Source organism: Bombyx mori, chromosome 19 (genome assembly GCF_030269925.1).
Source record: "Bombyx mori chromosome 19, ASM3026992v2".
Taxonomy (NCBI): Eukaryota; Metazoa; Arthropoda; class Insecta; order Lepidoptera; family Bombycidae; genus Bombyx; species Bombyx mori.
In genome coordinates this window covers 6204538-6228370 of record NC_085125.1, presented here as the reverse complement: position 1 = coordinate 6228370, position 23833 = coordinate 6204538, and the positions used below count along the sequence as shown (strand labels likewise).

At 34.0% G+C, this 23833-nt stretch overlaps 1 protein-coding gene and 1 non-coding gene across 2 annotated transcripts; one reads left to right on the top strand and one right to left on the bottom strand.

The window, feature by feature from the left end:
• Positions 1-226: 226 nt before the first annotated feature.
• Positions 227-21119, top strand: LOC101745499 (peroxisomal multifunctional enzyme type 2). The gene is made up of 14 exons (XM_004933352.4): positions 227-1194; positions 2159-2304; positions 3052-3203; positions 3339-3510; positions 4849-4955; positions 7414-7543; positions 9409-9505; positions 11327-11487; positions 13529-13655; positions 18230-18413; positions 19534-19656; positions 19804-19961; positions 20080-20286; positions 20637-21119. The coding sequence occupies exons 1-14, from the start codon at positions 1005-1007 to the stop codon at positions 20849-20851; spliced, it is 2169 nt and encodes a 722-aa protein (XP_004933409.1). The 5' UTR covers positions 227-1004; the 3' UTR covers positions 20852-21119.
• LOC101745354 (uncharacterized) lies at positions 21108-23613 on the bottom strand. The gene is made up of 2 exons (XR_009975678.1): positions 23129-23613; positions 21108-21359 (listed from the first exon to the last, which is right to left on the bottom strand). It is a non-coding gene; the product is annotated as an uncharacterized LOC101745354 (transcript).
• Positions 23614-23833: the final 220 nt, after the last annotated feature.

The window sequence follows — 23833 nt, the reverse complement described above, 5'->3', positions numbered from 1 at the left end:
TTCTTAACGTCGAATAGTGTCATATGTTTATTAAAATAGTTATATTTTCCAATTGGAAAGGCAAAAATATCACACCATACAGCCTAATCTTTTGTATATTCAGATTTATGAAAGGTGATATTGAGACATTTATCAATTGAATTCATTAAGGGAATTGAATTAAAAGAAACCAGATGATATGAGATGAAATATAGTCATAGTAAATTTGTGGTTATTTACTGAGACTTTTAAAGCGGCCTTTTTTAAAAATCAAGAGAAGCTACGTCCAGCGGCTTGTAATTCCTAATATTCAATATTTCAGATTGTTTAATTTTATTGATTCGTCCATTGGATAGACAAAGGTAATAAGAATTTACATCTACTACTTGTTGTAAATGTGTAAACTACACTGTTACACATTTACAACATTTCATATTTATAGCCCTAAGACGTTTCACTGTCCGTATCTAGATGAGAAGTATGTTGTTATAACAAAAGACAATCATCTGTTTTAACATCTAAACATTTAAATAAACATTCCGATATTCCTAAATTGTCCCTTCACATGTGATAAGTGCTGCCTCCATTACTTACACATTCAAACTGCAACAAAATATTTATAATAAGTAATTAATTTAATTTCATTTAACCCAATATCTACTGTGTTGTCTTATTTTACCTCATGTAGTTCTATTTCATTTTATACCATCCTAGTCCCTTTTCCTTTTTGCTTAACAGATATGTAACAAAATATTTAACAACAAAAGAAAATGTCATTGTGGCTTTACGTGCCGCATTTCTTTTGCGCAATTAACAGACTGATCAGAACAGAAAATCTATGAAAGCAAGTCATTGAACTTAATGCGCATAGATAATACAAATTATCCAATTAACTAAATTATCATTTATCATTCTTTAACTTGTTTTGTTCCGCAATCACTCAGCTGGACTTTGATACCGGTTTTCTCTAAGTGCGTCAATTGTGAATTATAAACTTATCATTTCGTTTCTGTACATCGCCGAGGATGGATCAATTGCGTTTCGACGGACGTGTAGCAGTAGTAACTGGTGCTGGAGGAGGTTTAGGGAAAGCCTACGCTCTGCTCTTAGCATCTCGAGGTGCTAAAGTTGTCGTCAATGACCTAGGCAGTGCCAGAGACGGTGCCGGAAAGTCCAACGCAGCGGATGCCGTTGTTAAAGAAATCAAAGACAAAGGTATGTTTTAAAACAATTTTCAGACTATTATCATATTTTCACAAAAGGATAGTATTTTGATACAAAAATGGAGTGTACGTGTCGAGATGATCGAGGGCTTTTTCACGTTAATGAGTACCGCCAAACCCAGCCATAGTAATGAAAAATTATACTACTTTATTTATTAATTTCTAAATAAAAATACAACTATATCTTTTAATACTAAATGGAATTTGATACTTTCATGAATATTGACATGAAAATTATTTCAGGAATTTTAATAAAGATCAAAGTCACTACAACTAATCATGTTTAGGGTGGGGTGGATATTAAAAACAGGACCAAACAAAGAACGCCTAAATATATCTCTAAATGTGCTCTAACTGTTAATTTTGCTCTAATAATGATACCTTTTGTTCCAAATTTTAAAAGGAGATAGGGAACTCTACTGCACATAACAGCTTTATTTACTAGCAAGCTAGTTTAAAAAGAAAATGTTTAAATAAAAAAATTATTGTTAAAAAAAATGTTATTCCCACTTAATTAAAGGTCTCCAAACATTTTAATCTTGTGTACTGTTAGTCATATATTTTTTATTATTGGTAGACTTTTTGACTGTTTAGTTGTGTTTTAAGAACACTCAATTTCAAATTACAAGTTAAAATTTTAGCAATAATAAGATTCTTAAATTCCTGCACTAATTAATTCTATTTATTAACTTAAAAATGTTGAATAAAAGTTATAAAATGTTTGGTGTTAGATTGTGCAAATGAAAAAGATAGTAAGTGTGGGAGTGTTTTTCAAATAGAAATATTTATGAAAGAAGGAAGAAATATTTACTGTTCTATAAATTCTACATGTCTTGATAAATTAAATTTGAATGTCATAAATATAATCTAACTTTAACCATAAAGTTAGACAAAATGTAATTGGAATTCTGTTTTTAAATAATTTGAATTATTTTAATGTGATAAAATAATTGAAGGTGGAGTAGCTGTAGCTGATTACAACTCTGTCGTCGAGGGGGAGAAGCTAATAAAAACGGCAATTGATAATTTTGGGAGGATTGATATTCTTATCAACAATGCTGGCATTCTCCGTGATAAGAGCTTCACTAAAATGACTGAGCAGGTAGATTTATCTATGTATCTAGGAAATATTTTGATAGAGTTTATGAAGGTACAAAGTTCAATGTGCAATAAATGCAGAGAGGTCAATATAACATAGAAGAGCCCAAATAGGTTTTTGTAAAATTTCCAAGAAGCTTGAGACTTCATAGATATTAAACTTTGGTAATTGAAAATTACATTTGATTTGATGCGAAAACTTGCATGTAATAACATAATATTGTATTAAATATGTATTTCATTACAAAATTCAATAAATGCCTGTGGGATTTGAACACTGGCACTCGCATTGCTCAATATGACTGCACCGGGCGTCTTATCCTGTAGGCAACAACTACTTTAGAACTTCTATGAGTAATAAATGACATTTTGTAGTAAAAACATCTCGAATAATTATACGGATGTAATTACTGATGATATATGCGAACAGTATTGAGTAACCTAGCACGGGAAGATACCACCATCCTACCTACTTTTACTGGGAATCACTTGTTCACTATGTTGTCAGTGATCTCTGGTAACCTCTTAATATGAGGAGGTAGTGAGCTGTATATATACTATGTTAATTATTATGTTTTATTATTTAATAATGAACTTAAGCACATGTGTTCGGTAACAAATCAGTTCATTGTGTGTCTGTGTTTATGAAACCCGCACTTAGCAATCCTTTTATTAAAAGGAGAACAAGTACCCTCACTAATGCACTACATTAAAGGTATAAAAACTAAAAATAACCAAGTAAATTTTTTAGGACTGGGACTTAATCCAAGCTGTCCATTTAAAAGGTGCTTTTAAGACAACTCATGCAGCATGGGAAACATTCAGAAAGCAAAAATATGGTCGCATTGTAATGACCTCAAGCAATGCGGGCTTGTTTGGGAACTTTGGTCAGGCTAATTACAGGTAATTAATCAAGAAATAATCAAGTTTAAATTCAAATTAAATTTATTTATAAATAATTATCATTTCGTAACATTGTATTTTATATACTTAAATTGAATTGAATTTTATTATTATTATTTCATTATTTTATTTTAGTGCTGCTAAACTTGGTTTAGTTGGCTTAGCCAACACATTGGCCATTGAAGGCGCAAAATACAATATCAAGGTGAACACAATTGTTCCCACGGCGGCGTCTCGTCTCACTGAAGATATCCTCCCGCCAGAGATGTATGAGGCCATGAAGCCGGAATTAATTGCTCCAGTTGTTGTAAGTATAATTTTGATTTTTTTAAAAAGAATTACTTAATTCTATTGTGGAATAGGACTTTTGAGACCACGTTTTCTTTGTAGGCATGATATTCGGTGTCGGTCATTCATAGAGTCTAACGCTATTTTAATATAATTATAAAAATAGCGATATATAGATTTTTGATTATAAAAAAAGAGTAATATGATCTCAGATAATTATGAAAATGTCTGTATTATTGCATATTGACGCATTTGATGTTCGATGACGTAATTAGTAATAAAATAAACAGTGACTTATAATACGAGACTAATTTGTTGTTAAAAATGTAACTTACAATCAATGTTAGTAAAGATTTTCAAAGTTGAAAGTTCAAAGTTCAAAGTTGATTGCTTATTTATCAATATATCTTGTTTTGTAAACATTTTGTAAACAAGTAGTAGCGTTAAGGATAAGAAAAAGGCTCGGTGGATTGGTATCGAGTGATGCGACTGTCCTGGTGTTCGAATCTCGCAGACAGGTACCAATTTTTCTAATGAAATATGCACCTGACATATGGTCACGAATTACTTCCACAATGAAGGAACAACATCGTGTAATAAAAATGAACCTGGCAAAGATTATTATTTATGTAATTACGATTAGGTAGTAGGACCTCGTGGAGGTCGTGCGTCAAGCCTCAGTTCGCAAACTAAGGAGAACATCTGTCAAGGCCTTAATAAACAAGAATTCCACATGGCCACGACTGCTCTGCCAAGACTTACTTATGATGAGTAGGACCTCTTGTGAGTGGGTGCAACACAGACGTGCAGGACCACAGTACTAGAGATCAGTATTGCCACCTACCATTGGCCACGGCAATGTTTCCTCAGTATTTAATCTTTAATTTCCTGAATTGGATTTTTTACGCGCGGACGAATAGGCGATGGACTCCACCTGAGAGACAGGCCGCGGCTTCGCTCTGCCCCTTGGCATTGCTGAAGTCCACGGGCGACGGTAACCACTCACCATCAGGTGGGCCGTATGCTCGTCTGCCTATAAGAGCGATAAAAAAAAGAATTTGCTAACACTAGTCCCCAAGAGTTGCCTTGCAGAGTCTACCACCTTATTGGGATCGAGACCCACTGAGAAGATCGGGCGAGACACTCACTGGGCTGTGTCTAAGGGGTAGTTCGCTCGTCGAACTCTTCGTCGAAGATCTGGGCGATCCGAAAAGACATGTTTCAGGTGGCGGCGGCTTTGCGTTGCCCCGTCGCCCAGGTCGGATCTGAGAATTGGACAGAACTCTCTCTCTCTTTCTCTCTTACATAAAAATACTTCCAAGCTTCCTGTTGTTATATCAACAATTATTATACACAGGCGTACATGGTACACGAGTCCTTCAACGATACCGGTGCTATCATCGATTCCACATTGGGTTTCGCAACCAAAGCACAATTATTTAGGAGCAATGGAGCCCCACTCAAGTGAGTATTGATTCGTTTGTGAGCTTAGATTCGGTAGTTAAAACGATTTCATACATCCAAACTCGCAAGCGGGTAGGAGAACAATATGTTTATGGTTTAATTTCACCCTTTTTTTTATTATCTTTATATTATTTCTGATGTTTCGAATGCTATACAGTTTTGTCTCTCTAAAACTCTAGCAAGATCTGTCGTGTGTAGGTGTTAGGCGGTTTTCCTATTCAGATTTAGATAGTATATTTTCAGAATGCGGGCCAAGCTTATAAGGTCTGGGAACCGTTGGCCGTAATTTTTTTAAAAAAATGTTACAAAAAGACAAAATTAACACTGAAATAAAATGCTTCAGTTTTATTTGCACTTAAAAAAACAATTAATCAATATTTTTATATTTGTAATTAATAACACGTAAAGTAAAATAATTCAGCTTTTTTAGTTTCACTAAATAGAATTGTGTATAGTAAATAAATTTTGGTGTTATAAGATACAAGTTGAATTGAAGCATAGGAGACATCGCAATCTATTAATGTGTTTATGAAGAGAATAAATCATAATATAATAAAACTTCAAAATCATAAAAAAATAAGTATATTTCCATTCGGCTACATATTAACATGACCATATTATCTATTATATCATAGTATTTATCACTATCTACACCATTCCTTTTATCCATTTTATCTTATTTTTTTTTTATATCTAAGTTTATTCTGCGATTGTTTTATGAGCTTGTATTTCATCAAAATATGTTTCGTTTTGAAGATTTAAAAAAAAGTTATTACAATACTGAATTGTGAATATAAACCATTCTCGAATACACTGGAACACATACAAAAAATTCATCAAAATCAGTCCAGCCGCTTAGGAATTTGCTAACCTAACATACACACGCACAGAATTAGAAATTAGATCAATTAAAATGTATTGATTTAGTTCGAAATATAAAGAGATTTTGTAGGGAACTCGTGATAACTTTGAATTAGAGGTTCTAATTATCGCAGGTTGGAAGTAACGAGAGTCGACTGTAATAAGAATTATGAATATTAAGATTATATTTACATGTTCGTATAGTTTTTAACAATGTTATATTAGTTACATCACAATGTTATTTATATATCGGGCATTATGATACGTCGTAAGGTTGATTCGTCAGAAATTTTCAACCATTATTAAAACTATATCTGACCAAACGTCTTCTACAAGTTATATGATTATAAAATTATATAATATAATACAGCACAATACAAATTATATTATATTTTTTAAATTCGGAAAAGAACAAATAAATGGTAAATATAATTAATTACCAGGAGGCCGGGCTGGGCTGAGCTCGTCCGTGCGCTTAGTGCGAGGTTCATAAATTGAATCGAATGACTCGAACCGAGTGTACGTTCTTCACGGTGAAAAGTGCAAAACTCTGAGTGCGAGTAGACACAAGTTACTCGACTTGCAGGACGTTTATTCATCTTGGGCAGCGATAGTTTTTTCTCTTATATTGGTAGCACGCAGCGTTTTTTCTTTAAGGCGTTCAAATGAAATACCAAGCTGTCTAACGATATTTATAATTAATCGGGAAATGGGTAATGTCATTGTGCTTAGTGTATGTTTTTTTAATTACTCAGTCGATTTGAAATTAGTCATTTTACGATGTCATTTTGATTTCAAATACAGTCAAACCTGGGTAAGTGAGAACTGGATAAGTGAGAAAACTCTATAAGTGAGAGTAATAGCAAGGACCCGTCATTTTTAGCTCCTAAAACCTCTATTAGCGAGAAACGGAAACCTTTATAAGAGAGAGTAATTTTTCCTCATGAACCTCCATAAGTGAGACTGCTACTATTCTATACCTCTATAAGCGACAGTCGAGCTTTATTTATTTATATTATTTAGGAGGAACAAATGATAAAACAAATTACAAATTTAAAATCTGTTATTTTATGACCCATTCTTAACTTTCGTGGAACTAAATAACGTTGTTATTTTATGGCATTCTTTTCGAATGGACAGGTGTGCCTGTGTACCATCTTGTTTGTCAGACATACTCAGTTTATCGTTAATCAGTTGCGAAGGAAAGTTCTGTTCTGCATCATGTCAAAACGGAAAATTAAACTACTGTCATTAAGTGATAAACTTAAAATAGTGAATTCGTTTGAATCCGTAAAATCGCTAAATGAAATTCAGAGGGAGCATTAGAGAGAAACTCGGGTTAGTGAGAAACCTCTATAAGCGAGAATGAGATAGTGCTCCCTTGAACTCTCGCTTATCCAGGTTTGACTGTATATGACATACGTTCGCAAGGACAAATATCAAATAAATAAAAGAATTTGAAAGGAAAAAACCGTTATTTACCTTCAAGCGATTTCGAGAACTTTCCCTTTATACGTACCATATTTACTGGTTTTTGTTACACGAAATTAGTCTTATCATCATTGGAAACCCATTTTATAGTAGTTTTTCTCTATAGGAAGAGACCTTCAGACCCGGTCACGATCGAATCGGTCAAAGAGAATTGGTCCAAAGTCGTGGACATGAGAGGCGCCAAACATTTGGAGAAGATCGCAGATGTCACGCTAGAACTTGTCGACAAACTTCAGGTGAGAGATAAAAACTATTTAAGGTTCTGTTCGAAGAATGCAATATATGAACTTATAGTTAGTTAAATATAGCTTGATACAAATGGCACAAAGGACAGGTGGCACGTCGAAAAAAAAAAAAAAAAAGTTGCGATTTTTATACAAAAATTTCCAAATTTTGAAAAATCACTCTTGACTTTTGTATTTTGTTGTAAATTTAAAACTATACGTATTTCTTAGAATATCAGTATACCAGTCGAAGGGTGAAAGGCAATAACGAAAAAGCTTCTTCAGCTTTTTGAATGAAGTAAATTTAATTGAAGTTCAATAATAATTAAAAACGTATTAAGCTAAATGTCGCTTAAACCAATATGCCTTTCACCCCTTGATATGTCTTTAAATTATTGACACGCTAGGTAGGCAGCGGCATGGCTCTGCCCCTGGCATTGCTGAAGTCCGTGGGCTACGTTAACCACTAACCATCAGGTGGGCCGTATGCTCGTCTGCCTACAAGGGCAATAAAAAAAAACTGTTTTACTGTAGTTTATATTAGTCAAATTCACATTTGTCATTTCAAAACTCAAAAGTAGAAAATTTATTTATCTTTTTTTATCATGCCACAACGGAGTCATCATTATCTTATCTGTTTCGTAATGATATGCGTGGCGTGAGTACCGCACATATCAAAAGATATTCATATTACATAAGTAATATATCGCCTTTATGTACATAAGAGACTTTAGAGAAGATTTTATTGAGAGGATAAGAATGTTCTACTACAGTAATTCCCTGCCTATTTATTACTACTATTACCTATTCGCTTACGGGTTTAATTTTAAAAATATTGCGACCCAGTAAAATCATTTGTAAAAGTTAAAATTATATTAAAATTACGAGATAGTTCAACTAATGAGAAAGTACTGTCCCTATATTATATCGATTTATTTAATATAGCATTATGTAATGTCCGAGAAAGATTTTGATCTTTTATAATGCGCGATTCTAAATCAGAACTTTGATGTTCGAAAACTGTAATATAAAGTTTGAGAATTAAAACGTGCAAACAAAAATGTGCACGTAGCTAAAAGGTTTTTTTTCTTTGTTTCTAAATTATAATATCTATATAAACTTAATTGTTATTTTTGTATTGTCGTGGGAATTTTCAAAGTATGAACATTGTTACAATTAAAATTTGTTTTGTTTCTTTTGTAATAAAAAGTAACCTTTTGTCGCTTAGCAGACAACGCAAGTTAATTGTGTATTTTGTTTTTAATACAAAAACATCAGGGAAGAATAACTCGATATTACCTAAAGATTTATCGGATTTATGTGTTGATTTCATTTCATCATTCTTATGTATTTGGGGGCTGGGGTATTTTTAAGACTGGCCACTAGACCTCTCCCATACACAAACCTATTTAGGGGATCTGGTGTGACTTGCTAATGCACTAGCATTATTATTAACAAGCATTCTCGTCGAACCCGTCGCTTACGACGAAGGGTTCGGCGAGTAAACTAACCCATAGACACAGCCCACTGAATTTCTCGCCGGACCTTCTCTGTGGGTCGCGTTTCCGATCCGGTGGTAGATTCTGCGGAGCACTGCTTTAGCTAGGGTTAGTGTTAGCAACGCCTCTAGGTTTGAGCCCCGTAAGCTCACCTACTTGTTAAGTTATGCTGATATAGCCTCTTAAGGCTATCAGCTTAGGTAGGGAAAAAATATATTAACAAACAAGTAGGCAGAAGCTTGGCTTTGTTCCTGGCATTGCTGACTCCAGAAGTAACTATTTATTTACCATCAGATTGGTCACATCCTCGTCTGCCTTTGTAATCAATGAAAAGAAAGATATTTAAGCTTGATTTAAAAAGATGTTGTATTTGTAAAGGAATTTGAAGAACGTTCCAAACTGGACGGCGACAAGGACTCTTACTGGACGACGTACGACTACAACGCAAAGGATTTAGTCATCTACGCCCTGGGAGGTGAGTTGTGTGACGTGTCAAATGTATATAATAGTAATATAATCAGAGGCGGATTATCCGTAAGGCAAACTAGGCACGTGCCTAGGGGCGCGCGAGCTAAGATTTTTTTAAATAAATAAAGAAAATAACATATCGACAATTAAGAACTAAATGCTGATATATAATCTAAATCTTCTGTCGTCCCTCTTGATTTCTTCACAGTTATAACGTCATATTTCATTCGCGCATTAGCGTAAGTACAAGGGTCTTGGTCTACTTAAAGCCTAGGGTTTGATGATACAACGTCATCGTAATTGCAAAAACAACTGTAAGTTATATAACTATAGTTAAAATTTATAGTATTATGATGGCCATTTATGGCCGGTACAGGGGCGCCGATAAAGTGATTGCCTAGGGCGCTCTGGACCTTTAATCCGCCACTGACTATAATCATATTTGTATATAACTAATAAACTGAATAATGATTGTTTCATTCATTTGTGAAATAAAAATAATTCGATATCCGTCAAAAATGTTATTAATCGTAAATCATATTATAATAATTTGGTTTTATCATCATCTGTAGTAATGAATACGATTCTAACACTAATATTTTTTACGGTACCCGAAATAGATATTTAGAACATATTACATACTTAAATTCTGTACAAAATCCAAAGCTGACCTTAACTAAAGTATAAATTTGGCATAATTTTTCCAATGGCTTTTATTTATCAGATCATATAATCATCTGATTTGGTAGAGCAGTGGTCAGAGCCCCTAACCGCTAGGCCCGAGGGTCGTAAGTTCGATTCCCACAACGGGCAAACACTCGTGTGATGTAAAGGTTTTATTTTTATTGTCTAGATTGGTGAACGAGCTCACGGCCCACCTGATGTTCAGTGGTTACCGGAGCCCATAGACGTCTACAACGTAAATGCCGCCACCCACCTTGAGATATAAGTTCTAAGGTCTCAGTATAGTTACAACGGCTGCCCCACCCTTCAAACCGAAACGCATTACTGCTTCACGGCAGAAAATAGGCAGGGTGGTGGTACACAAGAGGTCCTACCACCAGTTCTCAAGAGGAGGTTGTTTGCGCTGTCTTGGTTGTTTAATATCTGTTTAAGTATCTATTTAAACATATATCATAACTACGTACATAATATATCGGTCTCTGGTTTTATCATAGTTCAGGGAATCCTAATTTTGGGCTGGATAAAAATAATATCGAGATGTATCATATATTTTGACAGATATAGGGTCAGATTAATACATTATGAAAGGTAGTTTAATAACCTAAAAGTACATATTATTATCCGCAACACGCTTCGTCAGATTATAGAAACAGAGTTATCAGCAACATGCTTCGTCAAAAAGTACAATATTTATTTATTTATTTATGTACCCACAAAAAAGAAGACATAGTACAGAGTAATAGGAGAATTATGTACAAAACCGCTGCTTATTTCTTTAAGAAATGTCTTCCAGCAGACCTGCGAGAGGATTATGAGAATAATAATTAAAAGTGAGGAGTGTGTGTAGAACAGCTAAAATAACAAATACAACATGAGAATTATAGTAATGCACATACACATAGCAAATATTGTTAAACTTGAATACAAAATATTATAAGTAACACAGTATATACGAAGAGTATAGAACAATTATCTTTGTATATAGAGTAGGTATAGAACAATACTTATTTTTAACTACAAGCGTCCTCTATAAGTGAATGTGTGTGACTTTTCTTCGGTTATTATTAACATCTATAGGTCAGATAATATTTAAGAGCCGCTATAGGAGAATGCTGATCGAAATGAATGTGGTTGTACGTTTTAGTGGGAGCTTCGGTCGAGAACCCGACCGATTTGAAGTTCCTTTACGAGAGCCACGAGAATTTCTCTCCCTTACCCTCGTTCTTCATACTGGCTGGAATGTGCATGGAGGCCCCGATCGTTGCTAACGCCATGCCGCCGGGCAAATTCGCTGATTTCACTAATGTGAGTAAACACAATAACCTTTTGACGTGACAACGTCTTATAAATTGATGGAGCCGGCTGCACGCACGAAAAAACATGACTCATTGAGGCGTTCCATTTAAGGCTTGAAGTGCAAGCGGGAGCGCGCAACGAGCGACAAAGAGGCACAATCGGCCTCCGCGTTCGGCAGCGTTCGACATCTGTCTCTCTCCTACTTGAGTGAGCGATGCATCCGCGTGGACAGCTGCTATACAATAATACATTTACATGTTTTCGTCAAGTATCAAGTTCAGTGAAAAGTGAATGTGGTGTCAATTGTTTATAGCAACGATAATTGCGATAATTGAAAAATGAAACCATTCTATCAGTATTTTCTTATGACGCTGTCACGTTCAACTGTCGTCAGTAAACCGACTTTTTAGACAACCTTTTTTATTGCGTACATGAGTGGACGAGCTCACAGCCCACCTGGTGTTAAGTGGTTACTAGAGCCCATAGATATCTACGACGTAAATGCGCCACCCACCTTGAGATATAAGTTCTAAGATCTCAAGTATAGTTACAACGGCTGCCCCGCCATTCGAACCGAAACGCAGTACTGCTTCACGGCAGAAATAGGCGGGGTGGTAGTACCTACCCGCGCGGACTCACAAGAAACGCCAGCTATACAGTCTTGTTCATAATGTAACGCTTATCGAAGGTTTAAATCGTTTATATTTATCGAACGCTTAATGGGGTTTGATTTAACATTGAGTCATTCGAGTTCTGTCGAAATAATTCGAGTAACATTATCTAACAGTTCATAACGAGCTCATAAATCTCCCGATAACTTATTATGGATAACACTATATAAAGTTACTAACACTAGCTACGACTACTAACGTATTAAATAAGAATGATGTTAAATTAAAAATCAGTTTGAATTGTTGTTGCACTACCACAGACTAGGTACTACTAAATTTTGAGGGTTTGATTTTGTTTATTAACTGTTTAATATCTGTAAAAGTGCACAAATGTGGTAAAATTTCTCGGGATCCTCCAAAAAATCCACTGAAATAATCTCAGTAAATGACCACCATTTTACTTAGATTATATTTCATCCCATATCATCTCATCTCATTTCATTTCACTTCATTCCACTTCACTCCATATTTATCATTTTTCATAAAAATAAGATTAAAAAATAAAATAAGACTTGACTTTAAGGTCTTAGTTACCAGGTCATAAAATCCCATAAAAAAAATAGACATATCATTCGACATGAATCCATCGGACGTCTCAAACATTAGACCAACGATCCTTTTAAACGTGATAGTTTGTGAAGATAACCGTTAATTTCCTTATTGTAAATAACTTTAATTTTATTTCGAAATTCCGCCGCTTGAAGTATGTATTTGCAAAGAAATACGTAAATAGAAAACGGAATATTTTTGAGAGAGAAAAAAAGAAATCTACTGCTGCCAACTTCCATATTATCCAGAAACGATCAATCAAAAGATTACAATCAATGTCAAATAGATAGATTCAAAATGTTATCTAGTTACGAAGTAAATCTTTATTGAAAACAATAGAGATGGGGGCCTATGATATACATATTAAGAAAAGGAATAATCGAAACTGTTCTTGATTTAGACATCGTATGAAGGTGGAATTTTTTTATTTGTTTATTATTAAAATAACCATTATGCGATCTTGACAGAAACTCGAGCTACTGCCACGGCTTGTTCACTATCAGTTTGCAGTAGTAATTTCTTTAAATGCTTACTAACTACTAACTTAACCGTGCCACTAATATCGTATTCAGATCTTCCAATCCCAACAGCGATCGACTTAAAATTTGCATTATATTAATAATGTTACTCTAAAGCTATGAAGACATTAAAAAAAAACTCGTCATTCAATTTGACAGTAAATGGTTTGTGACGTCATTAACGTCAAATGGTTGCTTTAAGCGCATTAGAGGGAAATCATAAAGATGGCCGTCCGCGCGTAGCTAGAATAACCCTTAAGGTTATTAGGTGGGGCGAAAAAAAAAAAACAAATTTATTTTTTCTATTTTCAGGTGCTTCACGGAGAGCAGTACATTGAATTCGTCGGTGACTTCCCTGGCACCGAGGGAGTCTTCACAACCCGTTGTTACGTTGTCGATATCCTGGACAAGGGCTCCAGCGCCGTGGCCATTGTGAACAGTAAGCATTACGTAATAGTTAAATATTTGCAATTTTTAAGCTCAATTATGACTGAATAATTAAGTGTCATCTATACTAATATATAAATCTACAGTAGTTTTACGGATGTTCCGTTATAACTACTGAACCATGCATCCGATTGACTTGAAACTTGGTATCTATGTAGAAAATACATGTACTTAACGCATAGGCTAATATTTATATGAGGGTTGGACTACCTAATAATAATGACAATAAATAATGATGTTAATTTTAAATGCCCAGCGAAGAGGGCGAGTACGGCTAGTTGTTAACATGTGTGAGGTATTTTAATGACAGACAGATTCACCGTGTGTTAGTGTTACAATGCCCCTCGCATTGTAACACTTAGAACTGTAGAAGCATGGTTTTCATGAAGGGTCTGTAGTGAATGCGCTGGCTCATATCGCTGTCTTGCTACTTTGTAGCTTGAATAATTGAAAACATGAGTGGATGAAGGGTATATGATGCAATTTGTTAATTTTGAGAATACAGGTAACAAACTTTTGTTACTTAAACCCGGAGTTTTAAGGTCTAATATGGTTTATAGGCACATCACACCTTCATTCAATGTAAAAACTCAAAAATCTTAAAAATGGTACTTATTCCACTCATGTCTTCAATTTATACTTTCTAATTTGAGTAGTTGAATAGTTGAAGTCACATCGTTCGAATTTAGACCACCGTACACGCCTCACTGTAGGATTTACTGATTTATTTAGAATGCTGTTTAATGAAATGGTAATATTTGCAGTGAGTGACTACATGAGGTGTATCTGTGGTAGACACCCGCTGTCCAATGCTACGAATGTTTGCATAGAATACACACAATAAATTTCTGATCGGAACTTGAAAGTGCACGAATATATTTTTTTAGTTTTCTCCAAAATAATATGTAGTATTATATAATACTTATTATACTAGAGGTCCCGCAGTAGTCGAAATTCGACTATAATTAATTGGAATTGTAAGTTTGTACACTATTATGATTGTATTTTATACTTCTATAATCACAAATTTCGCCAAGACTACACTATAAAAAATATTAACAAAGACAAACAATATTTAATCTCAATTTGGCAACAGACGTCAAGAACAAAAGTTTGACAATAAATAGTATGCATGCGTGTATGCGTCAAATACATGGCATGTAGTGTGTGTAATGTTTTCTTTATTGATTTAATGTATCTTTTATGCAGTATTTAAAAAAAATATTAGCATTGTGCACTTCTTCTCTATATTCTCTATAAGTGTGGAAAATTTCATACTACTCCGTCCACGCAATTTTCGTAAAAAGGGATACAAAGTTTTTGCTTCACGTATTAATATATAGATTTCCTATGACTTCAATGTCAGATGCGTTTATTCTACACAGATTCTATAAAATCTTATCTCGGGTTTGTTTTAATGTTCGCTGTTATACAAAAGAAGAATTTTATCTATGTAACATAAAAATTCGATAAGCAATTTTTATCTTTGTACGTTGTGTGTGTATGCTAATCCCCAAAACATTTGAAACAACTGGGATATTACTTCAGATGAGATATTCTCTGTCATTTTTGGGATAACATTTTGTGTTTGTCCTAATTTTTCGTTCGTATGAAGTGTAAAATAAATGTTAATCTAAATGCCACTCCACGTCGTACGAAATATTAATATTTTACGTATATGAATTATGATTATCATGTAGATACCATTATCGCCCACTACATAATAAATACGCTTCGAGTGTGATAAAAAACGTTATTTATCTGCGGCCGATACTGTCCATGATCAAGCTCATCGTATTGATATTATTATTGTTTACGTCCATAACTGTAAATGGATCTCAATATATCCATATTATATATGAAGTATTTTATTATTCTTAAACCACTTTTAGAATAGTCAATATTATTATAAAACATCATTTAAAATCTTTATTTTCTACAATTTATTTTACACAGTATTCGTGAATTAAATAAAACTGAACTCGTCTTTTTTCTCAATGACACGAAAGTGCAGTCAATCTATATAAGAAAAACTCTTTTTAAGAAAAACTAGAAAGGTTTTATATGAAAATTACATAACAAAGCTTTCTCTTTACATATATGTTAATATCGATATATTACATTCTCTCAACACTAATAAAAAAATATCTCACATATAACCGAGCCCTCACATATAAATTATTATTATTATATTGTTCGCACGCTTTGCTTCTTTATTACACCTAAGTGTAGCCCCTAAAAGATTTCATAAGAAAATTACGTTCCACATTTAACACAGACCTCTTAATATTTTTCACAAGAATGGTAGTCAAGGTTCCGGTTTAGTCGAAAGTTACTAACCACTCGATTACAGTTTATCTTGTCATGGCGTCGCATCAAATTGTTAGAGATTAAACCAAATCAAATATAATAATGTTCGCACTTAAAATATTATAGATAGTGTCATGACGTCTATGCTTGAGTAAGTCGTCGTGGCCTAAAGGATATGACGTCCGGTGCATTCGTATATATGCGATGCAACCGGAGGGCCAGGCGGGTACCAAATTTTTGTAATGAAATACGTACTTATCAATTGTTAACGATTGACTTCCACGGTGAAGGAATAACATCGTGTAATAAAAATCAAACCCGCAAAATTATAATTTGCGTAATTACTGGTGGTAGGACCTCTTGTGAGTCCGCACGGGTAGTTACCAGCGCCCCGCCTATTTTTGCCGTGAAGCAGTAATGCGTTTCGGCTTGAAGGGTGGGGCAGCCGTTGTAACTATACTGAGACCTTAGAACTTATATTTCAAGGTGTGTGGCGCATTTACTTTGTAGATGTCTATGGGTTCCAGTAATCACTTAAAACCAGGTGGGCTGTGAGCTCGTTCACACATATAGGCAATAAAAAAAAACAATTAAGTAAAATAAAATATGACAAAAAATGGTTGTGTAAATATTTGAAATAATTATACAAAATACTAACCCGAGCTAAAGATCTTTCTATTCCATTTCTGTTACGCAATAAACCCTGAAAGTTTTCGTAATATACCTACCCACAATTTAAAATATTATTTGCATTGCAATTTAAACAATAAAATACACTATTAATTGTATTCAAATTCATCGTTAAATCAATATTCAGTCGCAAGACTTTGTATTGTCATTGCCGTCAAATGGATTTGGAATTAAATAAACGTCGAATATTTACATACTGAGTGACTATTATTAAGAATCTGTAGGTAACGACGACCTAATACAAAAATGACTATGTACTTTTTGTTCGTATTTAATTCGGTCGCGCATTTATCAGACATTGTAAATATGGTCTTCATAGGGGTTCTGGTGTTCAAAGGAATATAAAGAGTACGCGTATTGAAGATAAAACAAATCAAAGAAAAATCAATGAATTACTGCATCATTTTTACTCTAAGATCCTTGTATAAGAAAAATCGAAAACAACTATCAAAAAATATTACGACATAGAATAGGAATTAAAACTTGTAACGCGAATTAAAATAACACTGCGCAGATTATTAATATGTAAATATAAAAAAAAAAAACAACTTAGGTAGGATTTGAATTATAATATGTAATACTAGCGACCCGTCCTCGCTTCGCTTCGGGGACTGTAATTTATTAATGATCTTATTGAAATTTCTCTCTTCTTCTTTCATAATATCGCCCAGTCAGTTGGTAATAGTCATAATTCCAATATTTGTCCAAATGATGTAGTGTAAAAGAAAAGGTTTAACTACTTTAAACACCAGATGCGATAAAAGTATTTATTTTGATATAAAGAGATGCTTGAGATACAGGTATTTTCATACCGACACTTATCGTTATATTTTCGATGCCTCCAATGAACACTACGCTAACTCCAAATTCGTAGATTTGCAGGAAGAGCGTTAAAACGAAAAAAAATTATAAAATCTTTATTATTGCAGATATATTTATGGTTTTTTTGTGTAACTAGCTGATTTACTCTTGCTTCGAACCCCATCAATTATGATTAATTGTAATACTTTTAACATAGTGAAGCAAGTTGCGTGGAAAACCAACATTTCAAAATTTTGAGTTAGAGTAGTGTTCATTGGAGGCATCGTTTTGATTGATTCACACAATATCTTCTTAAATTATAGCCTATGTGTTATTTTGATGTATTGTAAAGTTTCATCATAATCTATCCAATAATTTCTTTTTCTTTTTTATTGCATAGATAGGTGTACGAACTTACAGCCCACCTGGTGTTAAGTAGTTGCCGGAGCCCATAGACATCTACAACCGAAATACTGCCACCCAACTTGAGATATGAGATCTAAGGGCTCAGTATAGTTACAAACCGAAACGCATTACTGCTTCACGGCAGAAATAGACAGGGCGTTAGTACCTACCCGTGCGGACTCACAGGACGACCTACCACCAGTATTTTTTTTATTTTTATTACACGATGTTATTTCTTCACCGTGGAAGTAAATCGTGAAAATTTGTTAAGTACATATTTGACGACGACTTCAAGTTTTTGTGTGAAAGAGTAACAAATAAGTTAGTAGGATTATATTACATAATATGTTTTATTGACAGGTGAAATATTCCAAAATAAGCAATTGGTATGCCGAACCCAGCAGCACATTTTCGTGCTAGGCCAAGGAGGTTTCGGTGGACCCCGCAATAGCAAGAACGCTATCGGCGTCGGAAACGCACCGAAGCGAAATCCTGATGCCGTCGTGGAACAACGCACCGCCGAAGACCAGGCTGCTCTCTACAGGTCCAGCTATTTTATTTGTTGAACGAGTATCTGATAATTCTCTAGAAATTATGAATAATATATTTTTTTATTGCCTAGATGGGTGGACGAGCTCACAGCCCACCTGGTGTTAAGTGGTTACTGGAGCCCATGGACATCTAATCATCACGTAAATGCGCCACCCACCTTGAGATATAAGTTCTAAGATCTCAGTATAGTTACAACGGCTGCCCCACCCTTCAGACCGAAACGCATTACTGCTTCACGGCAGAAATAGGCAGGCGGTGGTACCTACCCGCGCGGACTCACAAGAGGTCCTACCACCAGTATGAAATTTTTCCTTTGATATTATTTTTGAAGTGAAACATCTTTCGGCGCGTTGAGAGTAAAATTTAACTCATGACAGATTCGTTACGGCTAGAGAAAACAGATGCAATTTAAGACGAACGAGAGTGAGAAAATAGACAGCGTCTCGCGAACCACTCGTCCTTGGAGAGGGAGAAAGCGAGCTAGGTCGTTTCTCTTATACAGATTCTGTTTACAGGCGTCGACCACTAGATGGCTTGTTATTAATTTCTCATTGCTCCTCTAGTTGGCAGTAATATATTAACTATCTTGGATTTAAAAGAAAGAAAGTATTTGTTCTATAATTTAAAATAATTATATATAAATGGTGAAGAGGTCGCTTCCCATATACAAGTTTTTATTTATTTATGGATGAAAATTGAAGAAAATCTCAATACTACACATCGCAAAAGAAGTTGCACTTCTTTCACGTGCACCATTTTTTAATTTAAATTTATTTAATATTTTTGTAATTTTTTTTTATGAGCGATCGAGATTCTATTTTGGATGATAATATTTTTTATTTGTTAATTTGAATGTAAATAAGTGCTAGAATTACACTACACTGCAGGCATTGCTGCAGTCATGTAATCATCATGGGTTCCAATTTGAATATGACCGCCAGTACATAAGTAGTTTGAACTTCAGAATGTCAATATTTTCAAGGAGGCCAGGGGCAAGGTGTTTATGTGCTAAAGTGGGTGCCCTTATTTAGCGTTAAAGTAATGAAAGAAATTAGCAGGCAGTCTTCATGATTCTACAATTATTTTTCAAATAAAATTTGTTTATTTTATAGAATGTCTGGTGACCTCAATCCTCTGCATATTGATCCCAACGTTGCGACCGCAAGTGGACACAAGAAGCCGATTCTCCATGGACTCGCATCCCTTGGTTTTTCAGCTAGACATGTTCTAGCTAAGTGAGTTCCTATACTTTTTTCACATCTTTTGACCAATCATTGTTATATTATATAGTTAATACCTAGTTTTTATAAATTGATCAAAGTTAATTCAAAATAAAGACAAAGTTATTCAATTCATTTAGAAAACTATATTCTTTTTACCAGATTTGGTGGAAACGACTCCAGCAATGTGAAAGCCTTAAAGGCACGTTTTGTGAAACCAGTAATGCCTGGTGAAACCCTTGTTACTGAGATGTGGGTAGAAGGCAAGAGAGTTCATTTCCAGACCAAAACTAAAGAAACTGGCAACACAGTGATTGCTGGTAAGTTTTACATAAATAGGCATAGACATTGCCAATTTTAACAATGCATTTATGATGTCCGTAGTCTAATGTTTTGTATATTCGTTAAGAATCAACTCTAATAGTGATATTCTTTTAGGTGCATACATTGATTTCAAGAATGTGGTATCAGCTGGTGGGTCCCCATCTGCAGCAGCACCATCCACTGCGTCTGGCACTTTAAAGAGTGATGCACTCTTTGCAAAAATCCAAGACGAAGTAAAAAAGAATCCTGACAAAGCTACGACAGTTGGTGGTGTTTTCTTATATAACATCACTGATAACGGAAAAACAGTGAAACAATGGAGTAAGTTTTCTGCTAAAGTTAGCTATCTATAATACATTTCCTAATACTTTTGAAATTACTTACTTTCCTCCAATTGCATCTTGATTGTTTATGTAGACTTACCGAAATTATTCAAAGTACGTACTATCAAACATTAGGCTCTACCTTTAAGTGACGTTTAATATTTTTTACTAATATACAGAGGGGTGGCATTCTGCATTTTGAGCTTGCATTATAGTTTGAAATTCTATTCTACAGTGTTATATCATTAGTGAAACATTAGTTGAAATGTTGTTCAATTCGACCCATTGTGTTTCAAAGTGCAACACTTAATCAAGCTGTGCTTAAATTTAATTTTGTTTTGTTTTTAGCACTAGACCTCAAGTCCCCAGTTGTTCACGACGGAGCACCGAAGAGTGGAAAGGCAGATACGACTATGACAATTGCAGATGCTGATTTAGTGCAAATTGCATCTGGAGCTCTCAATCCTCAAGTTGCATACATGAAAGGAAAACTTAAAATCGCAGGCAACATCATGCTCGCCCAAAAACTTGGACCTTTGCTCAAATCAGATGCTAAATTGTGAAACTATCAATTTAACTATAAAGAACAATTTGGGTGTCAGGGTTTTTGCATTGGTTCATTTATTAATTTTGTTATAAGATAAAGTGGAAACTCCTATTTTCTGTTATCAGAATGTTGTTAAATAAAACAGATATGAAAAGATATGTAAACTGTGATAAATGTTATTTTTTTTATTGTACTGGCAAATTTCTATTTATATTCCATTAACTACTTATAAATGTAAACTGATTACTTGTGGTGGAGGAGTAATACAACAGTTTTCTATCAGATAGTGTTGTTTTTTTTATTGAGGTCAATCATAAATCATCAATGGTCATATTGTTATAATTTATGACAATCCTCAATGTTAGGTATTAACTTCCCTTCTAAAAATAGATTAGCTTCATTCACTTCGATCTCCCATGAACTTTTCATCTCAGGTTGTGAACTCAAATCAATGAATTTATAAGCTTGAACTTCAGGTACACCTTTTGTTTTGACAGCTGTCCCAATTATACAGCAGTATGTTCCTGGAATATGAGTAATATAAATTAAGGCCCATCAATTCAACTGATACAGCACGCAAAATGTTATTCATTGTCTGGTGCCAGTACTTTAGTATAGTTTGAATTATATTCCAAATGACGAATTTGATGAAAGCCATGGCTGTGAACTGATTGATATGATTTTTTTTAATTTTTTTTATTGCTTAGATGGGTGGACGAGCTCACAGCCCACCTGGTGTTAAGTGGTTACTGGAGCCCATGGACATCTACAACGTAAATGCGCCACACACCTTGAGATATAAGTTCTAAGATCTCAGTATAGTTACAACTGTGAATCAGACGAAGAGGCCGATGCACTATGATCAGACTGATTTATGGAAGATCAATTAGGAATTTGGAAGATTGATAGTAGAAATCTACATATTTATGAACAACACATGAGACATTGAAATAAGTAAAATTATTTATTGGGAACAATTTATCCATACATTTTAGAAGCAAAACAACAAGCACTGTGATCGAAATTCCAAAAGGAAACTAGATAAAGAAGGGTCTTGTTTGATAGCCCCATGGTAGTCGAGCTCAGGAAATTGTTTAGGCTGAGAATTTAAAAAAGGCAAGAACGGATAATTATTGATCCACAAATCTGTTTATATAAGCTAATATTTCACAAAATGTTTCATAAGAGATTCAGGCAAATATTGTCATTTCACATTGTCACAGTATAATAATATTAATATTTTACAGTATAATAAAATATAGTAAGAGTATATATATATCGAGGGGTGTTAGGCTATTTGGTTTTTTAAGTGACATTTCAACATACGACATACTATGTAACATTTATCTTTGTTCTTAAAGTAAGTACTTGATTGAACTTCAATTCTGTTTTTCCCAATAATCAAATAGCTGAAGTTTTTTCTTATGATTTTTTTTTCCAAATTTAAAACTTTAAATTCTTTAAAGTTACAAAAATGTCACTTAGAACAAATATCTTTTCACCTCTTGATATAATTAGTAACTACTTGTTATCGTTGCCAATCAAATTGTAATACTCAGCATTATCACTGCTACAAATATTAACTTCAAGAACCTCAATAATTCTTAATGAACTTTTTTTTACCAATAACTATAAAGTTCACATGTAATAATTATTGAATTATAATATAATTTAATATATTATATGAGAATATATAATAATAATGGAGTAAAGCTGATTATAAAAGGATAACTATCCAAAACCACATCTTATTAGGTAAAATAGCTGTTAATAATATAAATAGAATCTGTATGAACTTAGTGAAGCCCATCAGTAGACACAATAATGATATGAAGTGCTATAATGCATTCTTTAAACAATGAGAAAATGCTCTAAATTAGTGAAACCTGCTCATGTTTTCCTGTGACTATATTGTATGAAGAGGTTAGAGTTCTTGAAATGACTCCTGTTTCTTATACCACACCATTCTCTGGAGAGCCAGCTGCAGGCAACTGCAGGAAGTTTTATCACTATCAGATGTATTATTTAAGAATGCATAACCTCTATATTATCTGGATATTATTACTGGAAAGATTAAAAGCAAATAATAGCTTCAGGAGGCTGTGGTTGCATACCCATGGAAATAATCTGTAACTACTAATTGAGTTCATATATCAGAATGTATCTATTACCAAACACACGAAATGAAACAATAAAAGGATTTCCATATCATTATTGCGGTTAATAACTTAATTTGCCTATGATAGTCGTATTCTTGAGTATGAAATTGCATAATGTTGACAATAATATCTACCTTTTTTTATGGAATTTTTATCAATAACCCCGTCAGCCGTTTCACATTTCGTGATTTTTGCTCGTCCAAACGTATCGGAAATTATTAAAATATCGCGGCCTACAGTCTGTTCGATTGTTCCTTGCAGCCATACATCGATGGGAGTCGGTTTGTTTATGAGGTCTTTAATAAAGTATTTCCTTGGACATATTGACATATTAATAGGTTTGTATTGCAGAGCAAATGGTAGATAAACAGCGTATTGAGTAAGTTTTAACTATTTTATTAAGTTAAGAAAAATGTACAATACTTTTCACGATCATGAAGGGATTATTTATAAATTTCATTTTCCTTCACCTTTTACAATTTACAAATTACATTTTACAGTTCTTTTAACATTCGTTCACCAAAGAGGCAAACGGAATACAGCCCATACATCAAAAAGAAATAGAACTGTGAATGAAATTGATCTTAGATTTTTAAATTTTATTGAGGTGAGAAACACAATGCCGTAAATGTTGAATGAGATTATCATGTTTTTGGCCACCTATGCTGGTAACCTCGAATAGGCTTCTTGCGAGGCCGTTGTTGCCAGTGTTGAGATTATAAATTCTTCAATTTTGCCTAACCAAAGTCCACCTACACTGCACCATCTAACTCCGAATTTACGTTTTAAGTTTCCGGTATCAGACTGGACAATAAATTTGGGCCAGATAGGACAGATAC

Coding starts and splice junctions, on each gene's coding strand:
- LOC101745499 (XM_004933352.4), top strand. CDS start 1,005: ATGGATCAATTGCGTTTCGACGGACGTGTAGCAGTAGTAACTGGTGCT. Junction 1,195..2,158: donor TAAAGAAATCAAAGACAAAG/GTATGTTTTAAA, acceptor AAATAATTGAAG/GTGGAGTAGCTGTAGCTGAT. Junction 3,204..3,338: donor TTTGGTCAGGCTAATTACAG/GTAATTAATCAA, acceptor ATTTTATTTTAG/TGCTGCTAAACTTGGTTTAG.